We start from the raw sequence: 21,207 nt of genomic DNA, 5'->3' as shown, positions 1-21,207 counted from the left end.
ATGAGGTCCGCAAACTGTCGTTCGCCTCTGGCTCTGGTTTCCTTCGAGTCTTTCTCTTTTCTCTCGCGATAATGCAACTTCTACATGCTCCATCCTCACCTCACCTTTCCTTGCGAAGCTCAAACGCACAGCTAAGAGGTGAGTTCTACACGAACTGCTTCAGATTCCTACTGTCCAATCTTTCTCTTGCTGCCTATATTATGGGATTCGGATTCTTCTTGCAGGATTGCTCACGGTGAAGTCTTCTTCATTATTTGCTATCAATGTGTCATTTCGGCCTAGAAGGGGCCACAATTTAACATGGACGTCTTATAAAAGGGCCATTTTGAGCTCTAGTGAAGCGAGAGCTGCTTCTGTTGAAGGTAATTTGCCTTTTAATTTTTGCTTGCCAGACAAAAGATAGTTTTGCTAGTAGTCGAGGTGGTGACAACTATAGCCTCACTTGTTGATTATCAGCGAAGCTTATTAGAATAATGAATAAGGGCTTTTGTGAAATAATATACTGCTAAGGCTATTCAGTGTCTTCCTTTCAAAGGTGCACAAAAAAAAAAAAAAGGAGTGTTCGTATTAGTTTCCTACGAGCTTGTACATATTTATGTCGCAGCTTGATCAAATCTTAGTTTTGTTAGTTGTTACCAAATGTTCAGATTCGGCTTCAATTTGCAGGTTGCTCTTTTAAGAGTGAAGTGCCAGTGGGTTACCATTGATGAGAGAATTAAAAAGTCTGTTCCCATACGTTATAAAAATCTAAATAATTGATTCTGCCTTCAACGGTAATTGGTAATTCACTTTACATTTTCTAGAGTACACCCTGTTTGTTAAGAGAATTTTTATTATTTTAGAGAAGTTGCTAGAGGGGAAGATTCGGATACTTTTGGAGTTTGAGGTGAATTGATGACATTTTGTACTGTGAATTGCGGGTTCTTCTTTTAATGCCTAGTTCAGATCCCATCTTTTCCATTCTAAAAACTTGGTCTAATATGCCCTATGGTGTGCTTGGGCCTCTTTGAAATGTATTACTTTCGATAGGGGACAGCAGCCAAAATTGCCTTATACTATCTGCGTCTTGTAATATTCCCAATTTTCAGCTCCCTGGCATTTTGGCTTGAAACAATTTGACAATTTTTCAAACATCACGATCATCATATGTGTTTATGGGACAATTTGACAAGTTGTTAATATGGCCCAAATGGGTATTAGCATCCAGCTAAAACCTTATGAGAGTTTAGGGTCTGGTCAGGCTTCAGAGTGAGTTTAATGGCCTGAATCTCTGCTATCATGAGAACTATGTGCTATTTCAGAGTCTTATTTAAGCACAAAAACCTTCTTTTGCATGCTAATATGGTTTAAGACTAGTGATATCCTACATTACATGGACTGTTGAAATTGTTTAGGATGAAAATTATGTCAGTCTGATGAGACATTCATATGGAATACAGATTCGAAATGTTGTCTTCAGTCTAACAACTCATAGCCTGTTTGCTCGTCTGTTTAGTAGCCACTAAACGTACATTTATAAGAAGCAACAAATTATTGCTTCTCACAAACAGAGTTTTGGACAGGCTCTCAAGGTTTTGTTTAAGGATGGTGATTGCATCTTCGTGTAGTGGACAATGTTGAAGATTTCCCCCTGCAGAAAAGCTTGTTTTGAAAAAGAAACATGCCCTAACTGGTTGTTTTATCCACACAAAGTAACTGATACTCATAAGTTATCATTTGAGAAAGTCGTAGTTTTTCCTTGAGTCCGTGGTGGTTGATATTCTAGCCACTTCAAGTTCATATGGTTCTTTGTAAAATATGCAGCTGGAGCTTCTGAAGCATCAACTGGCACAGCTGAGCATGATGTGTTGAAAGCCTTGTCTCAGATCATTGATCCAGACTTTGGAACAGATATTGTTACATGTGGATTTGTGAAAGATCTTCAGATTGAGGAAACTCTAGGAGAGGTCTTAAAAGCATGGACCTGAAATTTTCTGCAATACGCATGTAAATAACACTGTTCTTACCAATTTTTTTCTTACTTTGAATCTCAGGTGTCCTTTCGGCTAGAGCTCACTACACCAGCATGTCCAATCAAGGACATGGTAAATGACAAAATTACCATTTTTTGAGCAACAACTAATGTAGGTTAGAGTGGTAGACTTAGTTGGATTCATTTCATAGGAGTGACAATAAAATAAAATATTCCATGCATTTTTAATATATCATAGATTAGTATTTATTTCTATTTCTTACTAGGTATCACATAACACTACTAGCATATTCACCAATGTATTTTGTGAGATCTCAGCAGTTTGTCCAAATCCTATTTCCCCTTCTTTAAGCATGATGTTTGAGGTCTGATGTGATGAAGAGACTGTAAATGAATATACATGAATGGCAGTTTGAGCAGAAGGCAAATGAGGTGGTGGCAATGCTCCCCTGGGTAAAAAATGTGAAAGTCACAATGTCAGCACAACCAGCCAAACCTATATTTGCAGGGCAACTTCCGGCAGGTCTACAGACAATTTCAAATATTGTCGCTGTCTCCAGTTGCAAGGTTGACCTTTAGGGGGTTTTCTTTCATCATTTTCAGATCTGGTTATGTTAAGCTATTTTTCAAGATCTTGTGTATTTTTTCCTCTTGTAAAGCTAGGAAATATTGCTTTCAGAATTTTTTATTCCTCAAATGGATACAAACAAAGATATTCTGTGTTATCAGAGAAAAATACCCATTTGCTTTATAATTTTCTAATAAATGCGATGGTTTTGATACCAAAATACCAACTATTCTGTTTCAACTAGAATTTTAAATTTTGAAGACCTCTTGTCTGAAATGTGAGTCAATTTGTTTTCCCAAATTCAATTTCCCATCCTGAATTATATGCATCAAAACTTGCAGGGGGGTGTGGGAAAATCAACTGTTGCTGTGAATCTAGCATACACTCTGGCTGGTATGGGGGCTAGAGTTGGTATATTTGATGCTGACGTTTATGGTCCAAGTTTACCAACAATGGTCTCTCCTGAAAATCGACTGTTGGAAATGGTAATATAAGAAAAACAATCAATTGATCTTTTACTTTCAGTCGAGTGAAGTGCTGCAAACTAATTGATCTGGTTGTAACTGTAGAACCCAGAGAAGAGCACCATAATTCCAACTGAATACATGGGAGTCAAGTTGGTCTCTTTCGGCTTTGCTGGACAAGGACGTGCAATAATGCGAGGTCCAATGGTTTCTGGAGTTATTAACCAACTTTTGACTACTACTGAGTGGTATGCTGCTCTGAGAATATAATTTATTTAGGATTGAAAAGGCCAAAAATAGTATGCTATTAGAGTTAAATGGTCCTTGCCATTGTATAAAATTTTGTGTTGACTTATAAAAGACATGTCTATAAATTTCAAGCTGACTTTTTGATCCACTCCCGAATTTGGATTGAAGATTAAATGGTCTCTGCTTGATATATAACCTTTAATTCTGATCCACTTCTGAAATTAGTTCAGAATTTAATTGGTTCTGCTTGATATGTAATCTTGACTTGTTCAATGCAGGGGCGAGCTAGATTACCTTGTTATTGACATGCCCCCTGGAACTGGAGATATTCAACTGACCTTATGCCAGGTCCTGCTTTTGCCCTTCTTCCCTGGTTTTATGGACTAGAATCATACTCATTTTTCTTACTCATTGTTCATTTATTTTATTGTTGTGAAATACATTCTGGCTGCCCATGAATCCTATATACCCAAAGTTGTTCTCTAATACTTTATTCTCACAAAATTTGACATGGGTCCGTTATTTCTTCAGGTGGTTCCATTAACTGCTGCTGTAATTGTCACTACTCCTCAAAAGCTAGCATTCATTGATGTTGCAAAGGGAGTTCGCATGTTTTCAAAACTTAAGGTGGCTATTGTGCAATAGAACGACCTTAACATTCTAGTATATTATCGTTTTTTTTTTTTTAGCTCATAGGCTTGTAACTGTTGTTTTTTTTATTTTTTATCCTTCCTCTTTTTGCCATTTTTCCAAAAAAAAGGGCATATCAATGTACTTTCTAATCATATCATTAGAATAACTTATATTTGATACGCTGTCCACTGTTGATATTGACATATATTTCTTGTTTGTTTATGCATAAGGTGCCGTGTGTTGCTGTTGTTGAGAACATGTCTCATTTTGATGCTGATGGAAAACGATATTACCCATTCGGTAGAGGTTCAGGTTCTCAGGCATGAATATTCTGTAATTCTTTTGTTCTCTTCATTAAACTTAATGAGGAAAAACATACCTATTTTTGCTAGTTAATGCAAGACAAATTTTAGTGTATTAATTGTGACACTTTTCACTGGTTTGATCATGCTTCCAGGTCGTCCAGCAGTTTGGAATACCTCATCTATTTGATCTTCCCATTAGGCCAACTGTATGTCTTATGCCCGGATTTTGGTTTTCAAATTACTGTGCTCTGGTCATACTTTTTATTTGTGTTAATTAACCCATCATGTTACCTCAGCCCAATTAATAGCTGTTTTTTTTTTTTTGGGGGGGGGGGGGGGGGTGTGTGTGTATAAAGAAAATAATCGTATTATACTTGTTGAATAGTATATTTTTGGTAGAATCAGGGCTGGATTTTTGACAGTTGTCTGAAACTGGTACACTGCAAAAAGTACATGCAATTGTGGTTGAAGACTTTTGAATTCTTAAAGTCGCATTGTTTTACATTAAACTTCAATTGCATAGCCAATTTTACAAACTGTTTACGCCATTCTTTAAGGTCATTACATAATGCAAAATGCAAAACGAAAATGAGACAGGAGTTAAGTGTATTTCGAGTATTTACAGACCTAGTTATCACAGCTATCTACTTCTGGAGATAGTGGGATGCCTGAAGTGGCTGCTGATCCTCTTGGTGAGGTTGCTAAAACTTTCCAGAATCTAGGAGTCTGTGTTGTGCAACAATGTGCCAAGATTCGCCAACAAGGTAATGCTGTGTGTGGTTTTTAATATTTTGGAAGATTCCAGTAAATCAGTATCAGCTAGTTCTTTTTTAATAAAAAGTATTAGCTAGTTCTTCATGTATGCACGTAACTGTAATATCTTGTTTGGTGATTAACTGCAAAACTGTTTCGCTTTTTATTTCTTTACATGAAAATTCTGAAAACCTGACTGCGTAAATTAGATTTTTTAAACCTTTTCTTAAGTCCATGAATTTCTAGTTTGCTGAGAGGTACTCCGGGCTTATCATGAATTATGGCTACTGTAAGAACATCCTAAACATGTAATTCCTTATTGTGTCATATGGGTGCGAAATTGTAGTTTCTTTAACTTATTCGATTTAACTTTTCTTTTATTGAAAAACATTTTGCTTTCAATTCAGTTTCAACTGCTGTCACCTATGATAAATCAATTAAGGCAATTAAAGTGAAGGTACCAGATTCAGATGAAGAATTTTTTTTACATCCAGCAACAGTCAGACGGAATGATCGCTCTGCTCAGAGTGTGGTAAGCTGATATTTAAGAGCAAAGTTACAATTTTTTTTTAAATCCAAAATAAAATGTCATTTAATTTAAGCTGTACATAGCATTTTGGTTGCTGCACTTTTACTTGTTTCCACCAACAGCAACGCAAGCTTTATGGTACCCCTCCAAAGGCATGCATCTTAGTATAGGTGATAATGGAGTAATCCTTTTGGAGTAACGGTGGAATTACATGTCACCTGTTATAAAACAGTTTTAGGGATGAAGTAATTTGTACCTTTTCATGTCTGCTTCATCAGAAAGATAGAAAGACTTAAAATAAGCTGTACCTTGACTGATCATCCGTGTTTGGCACAAATCCGTGCATTCACAATCTTTCACATCCTATGGTTTTGTGTTTTCTGGATGAACCACATGTTATGGCCTTAATCTCATCAGCGGGTAATCTTAATTGAACAGGATGAATGGACAGGGGAGCAGAAATTGCAGTATGCTGATGTTCCTGAAGATATTGAACCAGAAGAAATCCGGCCCATGGGAAATTATGCTGTTTCAATAACTTGGCCTGATGGATTTAACCAGGTGAATGATACGGCATGTTAGATGCTATTATTTTCACTATAGGAAGCCGAAGTCCTAGAAGTAAATTAGCTGTCAAGCAACTTGTACTGTTTCCGTATCATCTTCACAATTAAGCTAGATGCAAATATCTCCCCATATATACATTGAATATGTCTTTTTGAACAAGGTCGTTCTCTATGACTTCTTTTGGTGGACAACTTTTCATTTACACACACATATCTATGCCTTATTGTCCCGCTTCATGCAAGCAATGAAAAGCACCTGCAAATCACTGAGACACGAAACAGTAGTGACCTTATTTGTCAAATGTATTTGATAAAACGCCCAACAATATCCGATGGTTTAAATTACATACAAATACTTTATATATTGTTGTGCCAGGGGTCCATGCTTTCTAGAAGCTTACATAAAGAGCAATAGATGGATACCTAAAATGCCAAGCCATCTTCCAGATTTTATATTCAGCATCTTTATGAATATGAGCTATAGTTTCACGTACTGGATTCCTCATTTTATCATTGATTTAGTTGCTTAGATTTATATAACTGTGCCCTGCCTTCTAAACATCATTTATTACTTCTGCTGTACATGCAGATTGCTCCGTATGATCAACTGCAGACAATAGAACGGCTAGTTGACGTTCCTCAGCTGACGGGTCAGTTGTGATGTTTTGGCTATTGAAATCACGAGCTGGAATCTTTCCTGTGTGATAGCTCCAAGAAGCCTTCAACTTAGTCTTCCTCCTTCTCGATATATTTATTGCCATCAGTAGGGTTTGATTTGATACGATTATTCTATGATTTCTACGTTGCCTTAAGAATAATATCCGTGCTCTTCAATTTTTTGTGCTTTACTCTTTGTTCCCCCGAGTAGAGCATACACGCTTCTCTTCCATGTATCTTTCAATACCACGTACAACTTGAGGGCTAGAATACACATGTTTACCATCAGTTAGCTCATATATGTAATGGTTCATCTCTCCCGCCGCCCCGGGGGGGGGGGGGAGATTTTCATAGAACCTGACATGGGTGATGGGTCGCTTATTTATGTTTTATAAACAGTAATGATGTCTTAATTTTACTAGTACGTCAATTAGTTTCCTTTTTAATTTTGAGGAAAAGGTTTGGTAGTTAAACTTATATTGTGTACTTTTCTCCAATTAAATTAAAAAAAGTTAAAAGTATTAATAACTATGGCTGGTTACACATTTATCATCAAAAGAAAAATTCATGTCCTAATTTAATTGGAAAATATTATTTTTTAATATATGAGTGGCAGTAGTTAAATGTTTGCCCCTTTGATTATATAAAATCAATTATTGCATGATAATATTCACAAAAAGTAAGTTTCCTCCATGATCCTTTTCCATGGATGATCAAGATGTTAATTTGAGCTGGCTTCTAAGAGGAAAAGATAATTGAGTTCCTCCAATAGCTTTCCTAATCAGTAAGCATCACTTGTTGCCTGGTATGAATTGTGATAGTTTCAATTTTATTTTTTGTTGTTGGATAAAGCAAATTTTATCAGTACATACATATTTTATTTTTCTGAAATTGACAATTATTGTTCCCATAAAAGAGCATTTGTTTCAGCAAACTATACTATTTCTTTTATGCCGATATATGTTTGAAATTTCTTATTACTGTCAATAAAGTTGATTTTGTCACAGTGCCATACGACGTGCATTTAATAAAGTTAAAATCAAAATTTAACATAATATTACAAATAAATTACAATCCTAACTACATTTTGTACTGTAACAGAAATAAAATCACAATTTTATATTATGTAAACATTCGCAAAAAAAAGTACATTGAATGATTTTTTTTTTATTTATATCTTCAAATATTGAGGAAGTCAACTTAAATTTTTGAGACAATAGGAACTTTCGATATAATTTAGTTAAATCTCAGATAACATAATTTATTCTTGTTAATAAAATATGACAACAAATTACTAAATCATGTAGAAAATGATTTTTTATATATTAATCTGTAGATAAAATGAATATTTGTAGTAAAGTCCATCTATATAATTTGCATTTTAGTACTAGCGTGAGTATTACCAGCATCAACCTGAAGATTACACAAAATTGTACGAAGATGCAAACGATGGAGGCAAAACGGTCAGAAAATTGAAAACATAGAGCTCCCTTTCAGTTATCACCCCGCCCACACGGCCAACAGAAAAAGCATGCGAAGCTTATTGCTAGTAGGTGGAGGGGGAGTTCCTCGTTTTCCGAGTTCACTCAGCTTCTCTTTCTACAAATCTAACAAACTTTTGCTGTCTGCCCGAGCCACTGCGACGATGGCCACTGTTGAGGAGTTCGTGAAGGGCAATGTTCATCCCAACGGCGTCGCCGTCATCACCCTTGATCGCCCCAAAGCTCTCAACGCCATGAACCTAGGTTTTCTTTCGCATTTATTGGCATTTATCATTCTGTGCTTTCGTTATGCAGAAGCTTTTTATACTAGTTTCTTGAGTTTTTTGCTTGATGTGTTTAGTAACGAAATGTATTCGAGGTGTGCTTCTGGTAGTTTTAGTTCCATTACAATACAGAGTCATGGGGAGCTCGTAAGACCTAGATTAGTTATGTAAGCACCCGGAAATTGGGGTTGTGATGATTGGGGATTTTGAATGCAGATTCGTTGACTGTTTAGTTGCAGGGTAAAACAATGGTCTGCGAATTCTTTCTTTCTCGTTCTACTAAAGTTGACTTTTTCTTAGTGAGTAAGCTGTTCCTCTTGGAAATATGTGGCGCAGATATGGACATAAGGTATAAAAGTTATCTGGACGCGTGGGAATCGGATCCAAATGTCAAATGTGTTTTAATTGATAGTAGCTCATCTCGTGCCTTTTCTGCAGGTATGATTCGGTTATCAAGAATCACATAATTCCCTTCTCTTTCTTGGCCATTTTTCAATATCAACATGTTTCTAGCATAGACATTTCATACACAGCTCTTTTTGGAGGGAATCTCCTTTAGACTTAGGATTATTTGGTTTCAAGTGTTGGGTAATATTTGAGGGCTAACATTGATGGTGAATGCAGGAGTGGATATTAAAAGGGTTGTTGTTGATATTCAAAATGACAAAAGAACGCCTTTAGTCAAGAAGTTTTCTTTTAATACTTGTTTCTCCTCCATTCTGCACATATTTGAATTATTTTGTTTCTTGGTTGTGCGTTTCTGTCAAGAATAAACAACTTCTTCTGATGCTAGATTAGTTCATTGCCATGAGTTCTTTCACATAATTATCTATTGCTAGTTAATAACTGCGATCTTAGTTTATCTGCAGGTGGTGATGTGAAGCAGATAACAATAAAAAACCAGCTATCAGATATGATTGAGGTCCAACTGTGTTCTTGTAGTTATGTCTTTAGATTCATGTAGCCTTTATTATTTATTAAAGACTTGCCATACGAATACCTATCATTTATTGGTTGGGGACCAGTCATGTTCTTCATAACAAGTAAAGTCTCACGTTTTACTCATGAAAGTTAGCTTTAGTTGTTTTGTTTAACGTACCATAAGTATGACAGTTGATGTTTTGGGCATCAAGTTTAAAAGATTAATTGTAAAATACGCATATTTGGCATCTTTTCTGAGTATTGGTTTGTACATCTGAACTAGATTGGTTGTTAGCTATGTCATATGGTTTATTGGGAAAGAATGGAAAGAATGGCGGGTGCAATTGAGATGGTTTTAGACGAGTTTATTTGTATTGATTGAATTACATTTTATTCCTTATCAGTGCTGTCGCCTGATGTCAAATCTGTTATCCAGCCTCTTGTATTTTTGCATCATTTGTTGATGTATTATGACAAATAATGGCCCTATTATGCTGCATTTCAGATTTTCTCTGCTGAGTATTCTTTGATATGCAAAATTTCTCAGTACAAGAAGCCATATATAAGTCTCATGGATGGAATAACAATGGGTTTTGGAATTGGACTATCTGGTCATGGCCGCTATCGTGTTGTAACTGAGGTTTGCACTTTATGATTGTGGCTTGTTTAATTGTAAGTATATCCTAAACTTTTAACATTGCAGATCTTGCTTTTGAGTTTCCCCCCTAATGTGACATTTTTCAGAGGACTGTTCTTGCAATGCCAGAAAATGGAATTGGTTTGTTCCCAGACGTAGGCTTTTCATATATAGCAGCACAAAGTCCAGGAGGAGGATCTGTTGGTATGTTTTTAACTTTATACTACCTTCGGTTCTAAATACAAGATCCACTTTGTACTAATATTTTATATTTAGGACTAGAGGTAGTAGTATTTTAGAATACTGAATTCCTCTTTTTATTTCTTTCAATAGATGAACTTATAAGGATCAGAGGGGTGGTCAGAATATCATCTTCTGTTTATCTTTTTGCACACTACTCCCCCCTCATCACTTGTCCTCAAAATACTGGGCATGGTCTTTACTTAGAGTTTCATTTCTACTTCTGATCAGTCTTGTCAAATATGCTTCACTGGCTGTTTCACTTCTTCCAATGGTTTCTAATACACGGGTCAATATGAAAATTTTATGCATTTCAGGTTCTTATCTTGGATTGACGGGAAAAAGGATTTCTACTCCTTCAGACGCAATATATGTTGGCCTGGGAACCCATTATGTACCATCTGAAAAATTAGGTCCACTGAAGGAGGCCCTTTTGGCAACAACCTTGTACGTCTCAGTCACATCCACATGAATGCATACACATGCACACTTGGGCACGCGCATGAATACACTTGATATATAACCATTCTTTGTTGTTTGAAAATGACTAGGAGTCACACACAGAGAGCGCATATGTGGCCTATGATTTGGTACACCATTGTAAGCTAGAAAGATCAAAACATACACACTGACACACACAAAGGTGCATGCACACACAGCCTATCATTTGGTAACGATTAGTATGCTAGAAAAGTAACTGCAAATATACAGCCATATCTTATTGTTTGAAAATGATCAGAAATCTGTGTCTCAATGGACGACTTTCCTATAAAATTATTACCCCCTACCTTTTGCTTAGATTATATACATGTAATACAAACGATGTTTAAATTAGTCAGCTACATTGTGGAATATTGATTAGTCAAATTCATAATGCAAATTACCAATCTTTAAGGATAATTGTCTTGCCAAATCCGGTGATCATGCAGTTCACATGATCCGCATCAGGACATCAAAGTTCTTCTGGCAAAATATGAGTCCACTCCTGAGAACGAGGCGCAGTTGAAATCACTTTTACCTCAGATTCTTTCATCTTTTGGAGTAAATAAATCGGTTGTAGAGACAATTGAAGAGCTAAAAAAGCACCAATCTAGTACTGATCCTACCGGTATGCTTATTGACCTCCTTGCTGATGTTCAGAGTTGTGGGTCGCCTGATTAATATATTCATTTGCATTTTACCTTAGTTGTGAAGTGGGCTAATGAAGCCCTCGAAGATCTTGGAAAAGGGGCTCCTTTTTCACTTTGCTTGACACAAAACTACTTCTCTAGAGTTGCCTCTGCTCAGGGAAAAAATGACAACGAATTATCCACGGTAAGTCTGTAGTTTTCTGAATCCATTAGATTTTGATAGTTTTTGTTGATTCCATTCAAACTTATTAATTTACAATGTGTGCTACGCCTGCGCTTGGACAAATTCAGCTGTGTGGTGTAATGAAAACTGAATATCGCATTGCCTTAAGGTCTTCCCTCCGACATGACTTTGCAGAAGGTGTCAGAGCTTTACTGGTGGACAAGGATCAGGTTCTCTTTTCTTACACCTTCGTATTCTAAAATTTGATATAGAAACAATGTCGTTATATCGCGAAACGGAAAATATAGGTGCAGTGTATATTTTGAAATAGAATTGTTGGTGCTACAGACACGAGCCAGCAAAGCAAAATTTATGCTTCGTGCCTAGTTTGCTTGTTCGGAGGCTTGGTAATGGTACAAGGTTGAAGGATGTACTTGTGCTACCTAATAACTACACCTGGCTTCTTATACAATTAGTTCCTTATTAGGATTAGTACGATTAGTCCTCATCACTCTGCTATTTCATATTTCCTCTTTAACCCGGAAAATGATTTAACCTTAAATATTCGGTATATATTGTTCTCTGTTTACAGTGGTGTTCAATGATTATTTTCCTGCAGAACCCTAGGTGGAAACCGTCAAGCTTGGAAGAAGTTGATCAGCGTGATGTGGAATCCGTCTTTGAACCACTAGGACCAGAGACTGGGGAGCTCAATGTGGCTTAGAAGGAAACTTTACTCATCAAACACGAGATTTTAGATAAAGGAAAAATAAAAAAAATAAAAAACCGCCGAAATTAGAGAATTTCATACAAGGACTTGGTCTCAAAATTACTAATGAGTTCTTATTTGCAATTTTTTTTATTCCGGCGGTTTTTTTTTTTGTTTGCAATTTTCCCTTAGATAAATACAGCAAATAAGCGATCGGGCTTTTCTCCTCTACTTAACTGCTTCTCTTCTACCCAAAACTGAGTACCATTTTGAGTGTAAAAACTGATGATTAAAAATTACTCATATTACCTTTAAGCTCCGTTCCTCTGAAGTGGATTTGGAAGGAATGAGTGAGGAAATATTTTACTCCCCCCCTCTCACTTGGTTAAAGAAAAATAGAGGGGAGTCCCCTCTCCTCCTATCCCTCCCCTTTAAAATGAGGGGATTTAGATAGAAACGCTATGTTAGTCTATTACGCCTTTGTTGTCCCATCTCCTTTCATTAAACAACCACTGTTAGTCTACTACGCATGGACTTTATGTTCAATGGATGTGCGCATGCACACATAACTATTTTAATCGCTCACAACGATGGGTCAGCATCGAACCTCTGAGAATCTGAACCAACATAAGTACTAGAGCAGAGTAGAGTGTAGTGTACACACACACACACACAGAGCACAGAATTGCTTGACAAAGCAGTACAACATGTGGGATAAATAGAATTGCTTCATTGTTATGAACAATCTCCAATTCTTAGGCTTCGTAGCAGATCAAGATATCCAAGACGTTCAGGACGGATGTACCTACAAAAACAAACCTTAGTTTTATACATCCGTGGAAAAACAACACAAGTACAAATGCAACTTATGATTTTCTTTTCTTCTCTTCTCTTTTTTAATTGGGAAAGCAAGGAAAGCATAATGCCTCTACTTAACAGACCATAACATCTAATTGGGGAATCACAGAAACAAACCTCTAGTCCTTAATATAATAGGTAGATAACTAATTTAAGAATATTAAGTAAATTAGTTAAATTAGTTAATTATAACAAATACATGTTGATTTTTTTAAACTATCCTCTTTAATCATATGTTGAAATTACCTCTCAGTGGGAATATTATATAATCAATAAAAATATTTTGAAGAAAAAATTATCAATTTGGGAGACAAAATAAATTAAAATATTATATTTAGAATCAAATTTAACTTTTAACTAATTCTTGTATTAAGAATTGGAGGTAATATTTCATAATGGGCGAATCAAAATATTTCTTAATACCACTCTAAATAAATAACTTAAAATCACCACTTCATATACATTTTAAAGATTTTGTAGTTTGGATCCTCTGCAATAATGCGGTAGCGAGACAGAGAGTTGGGTCTGACTTAATTCTGCCCGGACTCAGATTTTTGTGGGATGGGCCTTTGATCTTCCTTTTTTATCTGATGATAGGTATGAAAAAAAAACTGTGTAGAGAAAGTAAAGCGGAAGAAATACCCATGTCGAAACAAGAAGTCAATGATCACGAGGGAGCAATTTGGCTTGAAAAACTGTGTCTTGCGTATGACTTCTGCAACTTGCGTAATAGGAATCAGCTTAAAGCTCTCCACTTCTCCGTCTGATATGATATAAAGTCAGTTATAATGAATATTTACTAGAGAAGATGAAGCCACCTATTGTGTATAATAACACAGTCAGAGAAGTTGGTCCCCAAAAAAAAAAAAACACGGTCAGAAATGCATCACTGGAACACAGCTACATAAATTAAATACCTTCATTTGTTGGTTCGAAACTTTCAGGAAGTTTCAAATCGTAACAGAACAGAACATCTCTCTTATATCTGCATCCATCTATGTCCACATACGAAACAGCTCCAACTGGTATGGCTCTGTGAGAAAAGGAATCTACAGCATTAGACAACGAGAACGCCTTTTTTTTGCCCTTTAATTCTTGGTATCATGGCCGTTATGACATACAAAAGATAAGAACAGACCTGATCAATATCCTAAACAGAACAGGAAGAACAAAAAGGATGAAGAAAACTCACTTCAAAAGAAAATCAGGTCAGAGGTAGGGTAATACGGCTGTTATAAAACTTACCCGTTAGAGATGGATCTGGGAATTCCTGCTTCCTCTTCACATTCCTTTGCAAGATTCTCTTGACAATCAATCCCATGAGGCTGTGATTCCATATCAATAGTTAATCAGAACCCTAAAGATTCATGAAGTAAAAGAGACTTCAGGAAACACTTGACAAAGAATTGATGGGATGAGTAGACAAACGGACTATTTATAAAGCACCAATACCCTTGAATATTAACAGTCATTTGCTATTCTCAGGTTTTCTTTCTTTTCGTTTTTTTCCTTGTTTTCATTTGACTTTTGATTCACCTACTTAGCAAGTAATACACACCAGTCCTCCAGCAACTAGATGATCTAGCATCCCAGGATAAGTGGGTTTTACTCGACTTCTCTTGCCTATCCACAGATGTTTCTGCCCATTCTTCTCAACATAGCCACTCATATGGACTCCATAAGCCTAACCTTTGAAAAGAAAAGGAAAATATTAAAGTGGAAAAGGTATTAAAATAGGAACAAATATGGCTATGGAAACCGACGATAAGTATAATTAAAGAAAATCTAATTCAGGATCCAAATGAGGTAATCCTGTATCAGAGCCTTTTGCACTAACCTTTATTCCAAAATAAGGAGCTGCAGCACGTTCTAAAGAAAAGAAAGTGGGCGCACCAAATGATGATGTTACAGGGAATAACTGACAAAAGATGGACAAGAAGAACAAGTATGCTTCATAGAAAATATAAAATAAGGATGACAAAACATGGACACCTTTACATATCATAACCAGTACCTCATTCCGTATACCTGGAACCCATTCTTCTCCCAAACACTTGACGACATTTCCAACCGCAATGGTCCTCTGCTCAGGCGTCTTCAGTATTGGATGTAATGAAACATAGTCATCAAAGGGGGAACCGTATAATTTATCTCTAGGGAAAATGAACACATCCTTGAAGGTCCTCAATCGATCGGCAAATCTAAAAAAATTCATACATGACAAATCCGCCACCATTATTGACTTCGGTGAATAATAGCGTCACAGCGACATGATTTAGCTAGGACCAAACACCATAACCAAACCAAACGACAACCACGAATAACTAGTCATGAGAAGAACTGAGCATCTAACACAGATTGAGTTAGAAAAATTTTACCCATTGTGAATGAATCCAACAATTTGGTCCTCAATGACAAAAGGAAGGAACTCACATTGCTTTTCCTGCAAGCCGACTCAATATTTATAACAAACACCATGAGTTCCATTCGCCGAGAAACCAATAAATGTACAATTTGAATAGAAAGGCCACAAGGATCAAGCCATTAATAAGAATATACAGAACTAAAGGCCCAATTTAAAAAGGCAGGGGAAAATAACAGAATAGAGAATTCCTGAGAACTTACAGAACCACGATTGCATAATTTAACTTTCTCGAAGTAGCCTTGGAGATAAGAAGAGGAATCTTCTGCGCTAGAATCAGACTGAGGTGTAGAAAGGACATCTTCCCATGAGAAATTGCCAGTGATTGACCTGGAAGAAAAAGCGACGTCGACAGAACTTCGTGTGGATGCCACGACGCGCGAAGGGATTAGAGGCGCCACTTTCATGGGAAGAAAATAAGAGGTTCTATAGGGGACGGAAGAAAACGAAGAACAGGCTCCACAAGGGCGACTGGCAGCGAAATTGAACAAGCCAGCCATTCCCATCAGCTTGTGCACTTCGCTTCAGTAGTGTTGTAATTGATCGACCTGCACGGGCAGAGTCAAAGCTTTGAACTGGTTTTACGCGGTTTTTTTTTTTTTTTTTCCGGGCTTTCAAGGTTCAAGTTTTCTATTAACCCAAGGGAACCTCGTTTTCTGTATTTAACACTTCACCTCGGTCTGGCATTTCTTGAAATATATGTCAGGAATTCAATTCATATGGAGAGGATTATATGATCAGTACTAAAACCCTCTAGAAGTTCACCTGATTTCGTATTTATAAAAGTGAAGTCAAGTCCTTATTTGTTTTCTAAATTCATAATCTCAAATTGCAATTTTACATATTCGGGAGTTTTTATTTGCAATTTTCCCAAATTTTATCACCCAAATTTGTAATTTATTCTCCAAAATATTCCTATTGATTACATATGTCAAAAGATTTTCATCCAAAAGTAACCATGATTAAAAAAGATACTTTAGAAAAATTAATTCATCTTTGTTCTAAATAACTAATTTAACTAATTTTCTTAATATACTCAAATTAATTAAGTAGTTTTCATATTAAAGACAGGATATAGTAATATGTAAATACAGCTACAATCTAGTTTCTCGTGCCTTTTTTCACTTACATGGCAATGCACAGATTTTTAGTATTTACAATGTAAAATGCAGTTTCTTCAAGGTCTACTTTGCTTCCAAAGGGACAAGGAAAAAATGAACACATGTACAAGGCAGCTCTGTGATTTCAGCAGGTCCATAGCTCCATGTAGATCCGCAAGACAGTGCTTTTCAACTGAATGTTGTGGGCATGCCAAAGATGCTTCTGCGAGAAATGAAAATGCACAGGTTTTCGCATATTCCATATTCCACTCAGGAGTCAGTAACTGCTACTCTGTCTTCTTCTCTTTCTTTGAATTGGACTTCACACGTAGCAATCGTGACATAACATATGACAAGAGTTCTTCATGGTGGGAGAAGGTAAAGTCCAGATGAGCATATTCGAACTCATTATATGAAACATCCACACCAGAATCATGCATGAATAGATAGTGCCTTTTAACCATGGAAGGTCTTATCACTCTGTCTTTCTGTCCAGCAACCAGATCACAGGAATATCAATAAGCTGATAGAATTCACCCAAATCCAAAGGTTCTGGCGAACCATACGCCTCCATATTAGCAGATGCGTTCCCATGATCGAACATTCTAAATCTTCCCGCGTGCTTCATCTGTGCAAGATGGAGAGCAACACGGAAAGATACTCCTGGCATATCATTCATATTGTAGTGAGGTAATCCTAAAACCCCAACCCAGTTTGAGCTGTCTCCACCAACAACATAACTCATCAAAGTTTGAACCAATCCTCCAACTGCAGGAAGGTTATGCAGATCTCGAGCTAACTTGTTTAGAAGCATGCGGAAAAATCTGGTTGGTATATAGAAAGCAGGTAGAACATGAGACAAAATTGGAGCAACCAGGAACAATAGTTGCTCCAACACACAAAAAACTAGGTTGGAATCATCGTGAAATCCGGCAGGTGATAACAAAACCAGTCTTGAAAGTCTATGAGGCTTCTCTTTATCCTACGTGTAATAATATACATTATACTAGCAGCTCCTCCTAAACTATGGCAGATTGCACAAAAGCTGTAAGGCTGATTACCATTAGATTCTTCCACAATATCAGGTTGACTAATACTCAATTCAGCAGTTTTTACTTGATGAATTTTTTCTATCATCGCAGAATATCCTTAGTCCCATGTTCATTGATGGAGTACCGCCAGTATCTGCACTCCATCACATCATGTCACAGCACAGACCAAAAATGGATTTAAAAATATGCATGAGATGTTAAATCAAATGATTACATTAAACATCAAAACAATAAAACCAAGTAATCTTTTTGAGCTTTGACTTACTGATATGAGGAGATGTTCTTGTTAACATGTTCCCGAGATACCAAACCACGAAAGTTCCCCAGAAATACATCATATCCTGAGAATAAAACAACTATCAATACCCATTCATAATCCTGAAGACATTATTATAAAAAATATGACAGACCTTGATCATATGCTGCAAAAGCGGGCGAGCCAACGACCCCATTAGATACCCAACTGGACCAAAAAATTTAACCGATCAGAATACAAATACCACAAGTATCAACAACCACCGAGAATAAAGTAATCTTTTTTTTTTTTTGGGGGAAAGAAATTGAATTTAAAACTGAGGCATGCCGCTTAAGGAGGTGACCAAATAATTTGATTTTTTAACTCCCAATAATAGAAGAAATTTACCACAGTAAGATATGTAAACAATACAATGGTGACCCCCCCCCCCGGGGGGACAAAAGTAAAGCAGCAAAACCACGTCAATACAGTTGAGCTGATCAATCCCTCAGCATGTCTAGCAAGAAAATCACTATAATAGAAAGAGCTTAACATCAAAAACACTTGTGTAAACAACTCTGTCTATAACAAGTAAAATAATTTCCCTCCAACGATATGATGATTATGTTGCAATCAAATGCATGAAACCACCACATAAATGTCACACCACCAGAAGACCTCGCCTCTTCAGTCTTCACTCTGATCATAACCTTATAAAATACATCAATAGAAATTGCTCCAAATAGGACAAACACCGGATTCTCACCTACTTCAGAAGCTGGTGGGGCCAGGTGAATCTTTCCCCCCATTTCTCACCTTCATATTTAAGTTCTCCCCAGGCTCCACTCATCTTTGATCCGCCAGTGACTCCAGAAAAAACAAACTACTTGGCAATTCACAAATGATTCTCACCCCTTACTGTACTTAAATCCAAATGATTCTAAGTAGAAAACTATCCTTATCATTCAGTTTCCACATTCCACAATAGTATGAGCTTCAACTGAACAACTGTACAAATCAAACGGAAGAAAGAAGCCCATGGTCTCGACTAATGATCTCACAATCTCGAATTTCATCCCAAAAAAAAAAAAAGAATAAAGAATAAAGAACTCTTGAGAAGTTGCCAGACACAGAATTAAAGAAAAAACTCAATCTCATAAAGATCCAAGTAACAGAAGCATATCATATAAGCAACAGCAACATATACATATATGAGAGAAAATTCTAATAACAAGCATGTATAACTAGAATGCATGTCATTCTGTTTGATCCCAGTTCTATTCATGCGTGATGCATCAACAATGTGGTAATAAATATCAAGCATTCCAATATTATTACTAAAGGACAGGTAAAAATCCCAATCTGGTAATCAAATCAAAACTAGGAAATAAAGACGCAACAAGATGACTCACCCCATTGATGAATCCAAAATCCCATGCTGAAGATAAACAGCTTGCCGTGCATCTCGTCTGTGACATCAGATTGAAGTCATTAGATGTTAAACACTGCAATAAGTTATGGCAAAGCCTCCTCAATCTAAAATCCTAATGACCTCAACATTCATCTCTATTCCTAACACAAAAAACATTACAGAGGTTTAATAGGAGTCAATCAGTAGCACGCAAGATATCTCCTATCCCGTTGTGGTCAACCATAGATAGCCAAATGTCATTCATCGAAATTAACTTTGCAAGTTAAATAATCTCTATAACGAAGAGGATCGATAATTAAATTCAAGGTAGTCGAAGACAATAGTCACACTCAAAGCGCCAGACTTTAAAACGCCCTAGGGACGAGAGGTGCTAAAAAGACGCTTGCCCAAATGAAGTGAGATAGTAAAAAAATATTCATAACTATAAAATGAAATAAATATTAACTCATAAAATATTTTAAATATAAACTTAATACGATAATTTAAAATTCAAACTTTCCTATTTCTATTATAAAATTCTCATCTCATATTTATATTTATAAATAAATTTTTTATCCTATTTTCATAATGATTAACAAACTATATTGTGGAGGTTACTTCCCAAGAAGGCTCTATTTCACCTGGGTATTCTTTCCAAAGAAGAACATATCCATCAGAAGTTATTACACGAATGGCTTCATATGGGTACCTGTCATACGTAAAGGGAAAAACAGATGAAGCAAACATGCTAATTTTTTCAAAATGAAATAAAATAAAAGTAAATGATGTGTGTATTAGTGCCTTTACCCAAGCTCCGTTATGACATCCTGACATGTCCGAGCATCTGTATTCAGAGACTGGTAAAAACTGGTATTCCTCACTGTGGGTTTTGGGTCATTCTTCACATGCGTAGACGTAGAAACAGAGGCATCCACAAGGGTAGCATGATTATCGTTAGCACGGCTTTCATGAGATGAAAACAACCCGAACAATGTCCTGAAAGATTCTGATGGGAAAGAAGAAGATGCACAGCCTTGTGCACAACATCGAATACACCTTCTATAAATATTTCTATGGCTAAATGAAGATCCTGGATGACCAAAATTTAATAAGCAACCCAATTAAATGGTTTTGAAATCAAATTTAAAAAAGGTAAAATAAAATTAAAAATTAAAAAAAAATCCAAGTTAATATATAGCAAGGCTGAACAACCTCTATGACTCCGCGTCTCCGATCAGTAGTACGATGAATAATGTAGTCCTTGAGGCTTTGCATGCTCTTATTTGAATATGAACGTGCAGGGCGCCGGTTTCCAGAGGTAGACAGGGCTTTTGACACCATAGAAAAAAAGAACCGGAAAAGCCGGAATGGAATCTGCGGCAAAATCTTGACAGGAAAGCAAACCCAAAATATGACACAGCGGATCCAAAACAGAACAAGCCGTCGCAAAACTTGAGAGGAAAGAAAACCCAAAATAGGAAATACTGTATCCATGTCATACGCTGCTTATTGTGTTTCGTAAAATTAGCACGATTGACTCTGGAGCTTTGGTATGATGGAGATGCACTATATTCGTACTGATCACCATCTCCTTCTCCAGATGAGTGCTCCAAGTTTGAAGTATCAGAATCCACAGAAAGTTCATGAATGAATTGGTTGAAAGAGGACACGCCACTAAAAAAAATTAGAAACACAAGAGGAAAACGATGTCAATAACAGATTACAAGATCACAGGCATCGCTTGTACAGTAGGCATGCGTTAAAAACCATAACAAATTGCTTAATCTGCAAGTTCTAGAATAATTAAAGAAGAACAAAACAATTACGAAAATATAGTACTTACTAACAAAATCAAGCAAGCAAGCAAA

The 21,207-nt window shown here is 36.4% G+C and overlaps 3 protein-coding genes and 1 pseudogene across 6 annotated transcripts; 2 read left to right on the top strand and 2 right to left on the bottom strand.

The window, feature by feature from the left end:
* The first annotated feature begins 49 nt into the window (after positions 1–49).
* LOC114759893 (fe-S cluster assembly factor HCF101, chloroplastic-like) lies at positions 50–7,149 on the top strand. Its single transcript, XM_028949121.1, has 15 exons — positions 50–138; positions 225–362; positions 1,804–1,946; positions 2,034–2,084; positions 2,384–2,539; positions 2,882–3,025; positions 3,110–3,252; positions 3,532–3,601; positions 3,785–3,880; positions 4,117–4,206; positions 4,344–4,397; positions 4,832–4,955; positions 5,352–5,476; positions 5,912–6,034; positions 6,629–7,149. Exons 1-15 carry the CDS (start codon positions 72–74, stop codon positions 6,698–6,700), a joined length of 1,596 nt encoding a protein of 531 aa, XP_028804954.1. The 5' UTR covers positions 50–71; the 3' UTR covers positions 6,701–7,149.
* A 1,066-nt stretch (positions 7,150–8,215) lies between these two features.
* Positions 8,216–12,327, top strand: LOC114759889 (3-hydroxyisobutyryl-CoA hydrolase-like protein 3, mitochondrial). Of its 3 annotated transcripts, none has more exons than XM_028949116.1 (10): positions 8,216–8,441; positions 8,798–8,899; positions 9,331–9,383; positions 9,888–10,022; positions 10,127–10,223; positions 10,577–10,706; positions 11,189–11,367; positions 11,446–11,573; positions 11,681–11,782; positions 12,172–12,327. In XM_028949116.1, exons 1-10 carry the CDS (start codon positions 8,228–8,230, stop codon positions 12,274–12,276), a joined length of 1,245 nt encoding a protein of 414 aa, XP_028804949.1. In that variant the 5' UTR covers positions 8,216–8,227; the 3' UTR covers positions 12,277–12,327. The 3 variants fall into 3 exon arrangements, with proteins under 3 accessions (XP_028804949.1, XP_028804950.1, XP_028804951.1); XM_028949117.1 differs by having other exon boundaries at positions 8,218–8,441; positions 9,320–9,383; XM_028949118.1 differs by lacking the exons at positions 8,216–8,441; positions 8,798–8,899; positions 9,331–9,383 and adding an exon at positions 9,058–9,148 and having other exon boundaries at positions 9,886–10,022.
* A 504-nt stretch (positions 12,328–12,831) lies between these two features.
* Positions 12,832–16,151, bottom strand: LOC114759894 (nudix hydrolase 20, chloroplastic-like). 2 transcript variants are annotated; one of them, XM_028949123.1, is made up of 9 exons: positions 15,745–16,151; positions 15,498–15,562; positions 15,134–15,320; positions 14,957–15,037; positions 14,729–14,803; positions 14,365–14,444; positions 14,037–14,152; positions 13,762–13,882; positions 12,832–13,066 (listed from the first exon to the last, which is right to left on the bottom strand). In XM_028949123.1, the coding sequence occupies exons 1-9, from the start codon at positions 16,045–16,047 to the stop codon at positions 12,997–12,999; spliced, it is 1,098 nt and encodes a 365-aa protein (XP_028804956.1). In that variant the 5' UTR covers positions 16,048–16,151; the 3' UTR covers positions 12,832–12,996. The 2 variants fall into 2 exon arrangements, with proteins under 2 accessions (XP_028804956.1, XP_028804955.1); XM_028949122.1 differs by having other exon boundaries at positions 14,678–14,803; positions 15,745–16,150.
* Positions 16,152–16,582: 431 nt separating this feature from the next.
* Positions 16,583–20,954, bottom strand: LOC114759896 (lipase member M-like; annotated as a pseudogene).
* Positions 20,955–21,207: the final 253 nt, after the last annotated feature.

This window comes from Neltuma alba, unplaced genomic scaffold (genome assembly GCF_004799145.2).
Source record: "Neltuma alba isolate B1F8T4 unplaced genomic scaffold, ASM479914v2 tig00010915_pilon, whole genome shotgun sequence".
Taxonomy (NCBI): Eukaryota; Viridiplantae; Streptophyta; class Magnoliopsida; order Fabales; family Fabaceae; genus Neltuma; species Neltuma alba.
Note: the sequence above shows the minus strand (reverse complement) of the source record. Positions and strands in the feature narration are given on the sequence as shown.

Excerpts from the sequence above, each read along its gene's own strand:
- LOC114759893 (XM_028949121.1), top strand. The coding sequence starts at position 72 with ATGCAACTTCTACATGCTCCATCCTCACCTCACCTTTCCTTGCGAAGC. Across the intron at positions 1,947-2,033 it reads TTGAGGAAACTCTAGGAGAG|GTGTCCTTTCGGCTAGAGCT; the intron begins GTCTTAAAAGCA and ends TTTGAATCTCAG. Across the intron at positions 4,207-4,343 it reads GTAGAGGTTCAGGTTCTCAG|GTCGTCCAGCAGTTTGGAAT; the intron begins GCATGAATATTC and ends TCATGCTTCCAG.
- LOC114759889 (XM_028949116.1), top strand. The coding sequence starts at position 8,228 with ATGCGAAGCTTATTGCTAGTAGGTGGAGGGGGAGTTCCTCGTTTTCCG. Across the intron at positions 8,442-8,797 it reads TCTCAACGCCATGAACCTAG|ATATGGACATAAGGTATAAA; the intron begins GTTTTCTTTCGC and ends TATGTGGCGCAG. Across the intron at positions 10,023-10,126 it reads GCTATCGTGTTGTAACTGAG|AGGACTGTTCTTGCAATGCC; the intron begins GTTTGCACTTTA and ends GACATTTTTCAG.
- LOC114759894 (XM_028949122.1), bottom strand. The coding sequence starts at position 16,047 with ATGGGAATGGCTGGCTTGTTCAATTTCGCTGCCAGTCGCCCTTGTGGA. Across the intron at positions 14,445-14,677 it reads ATCTAGTTGCTGGAGGACTG|CCTCATGGGATTGATTGTCA; the intron begins GTGTGTATTACT and ends ATGGAATCACAG. Across the intron at positions 13,067-13,761 it reads GACTTCTTGTTTCGACATGG|GTACATCCGTCCTGAACGTC; the intron begins GTATTTCTTCCG and ends TTGTTTTTGTAG.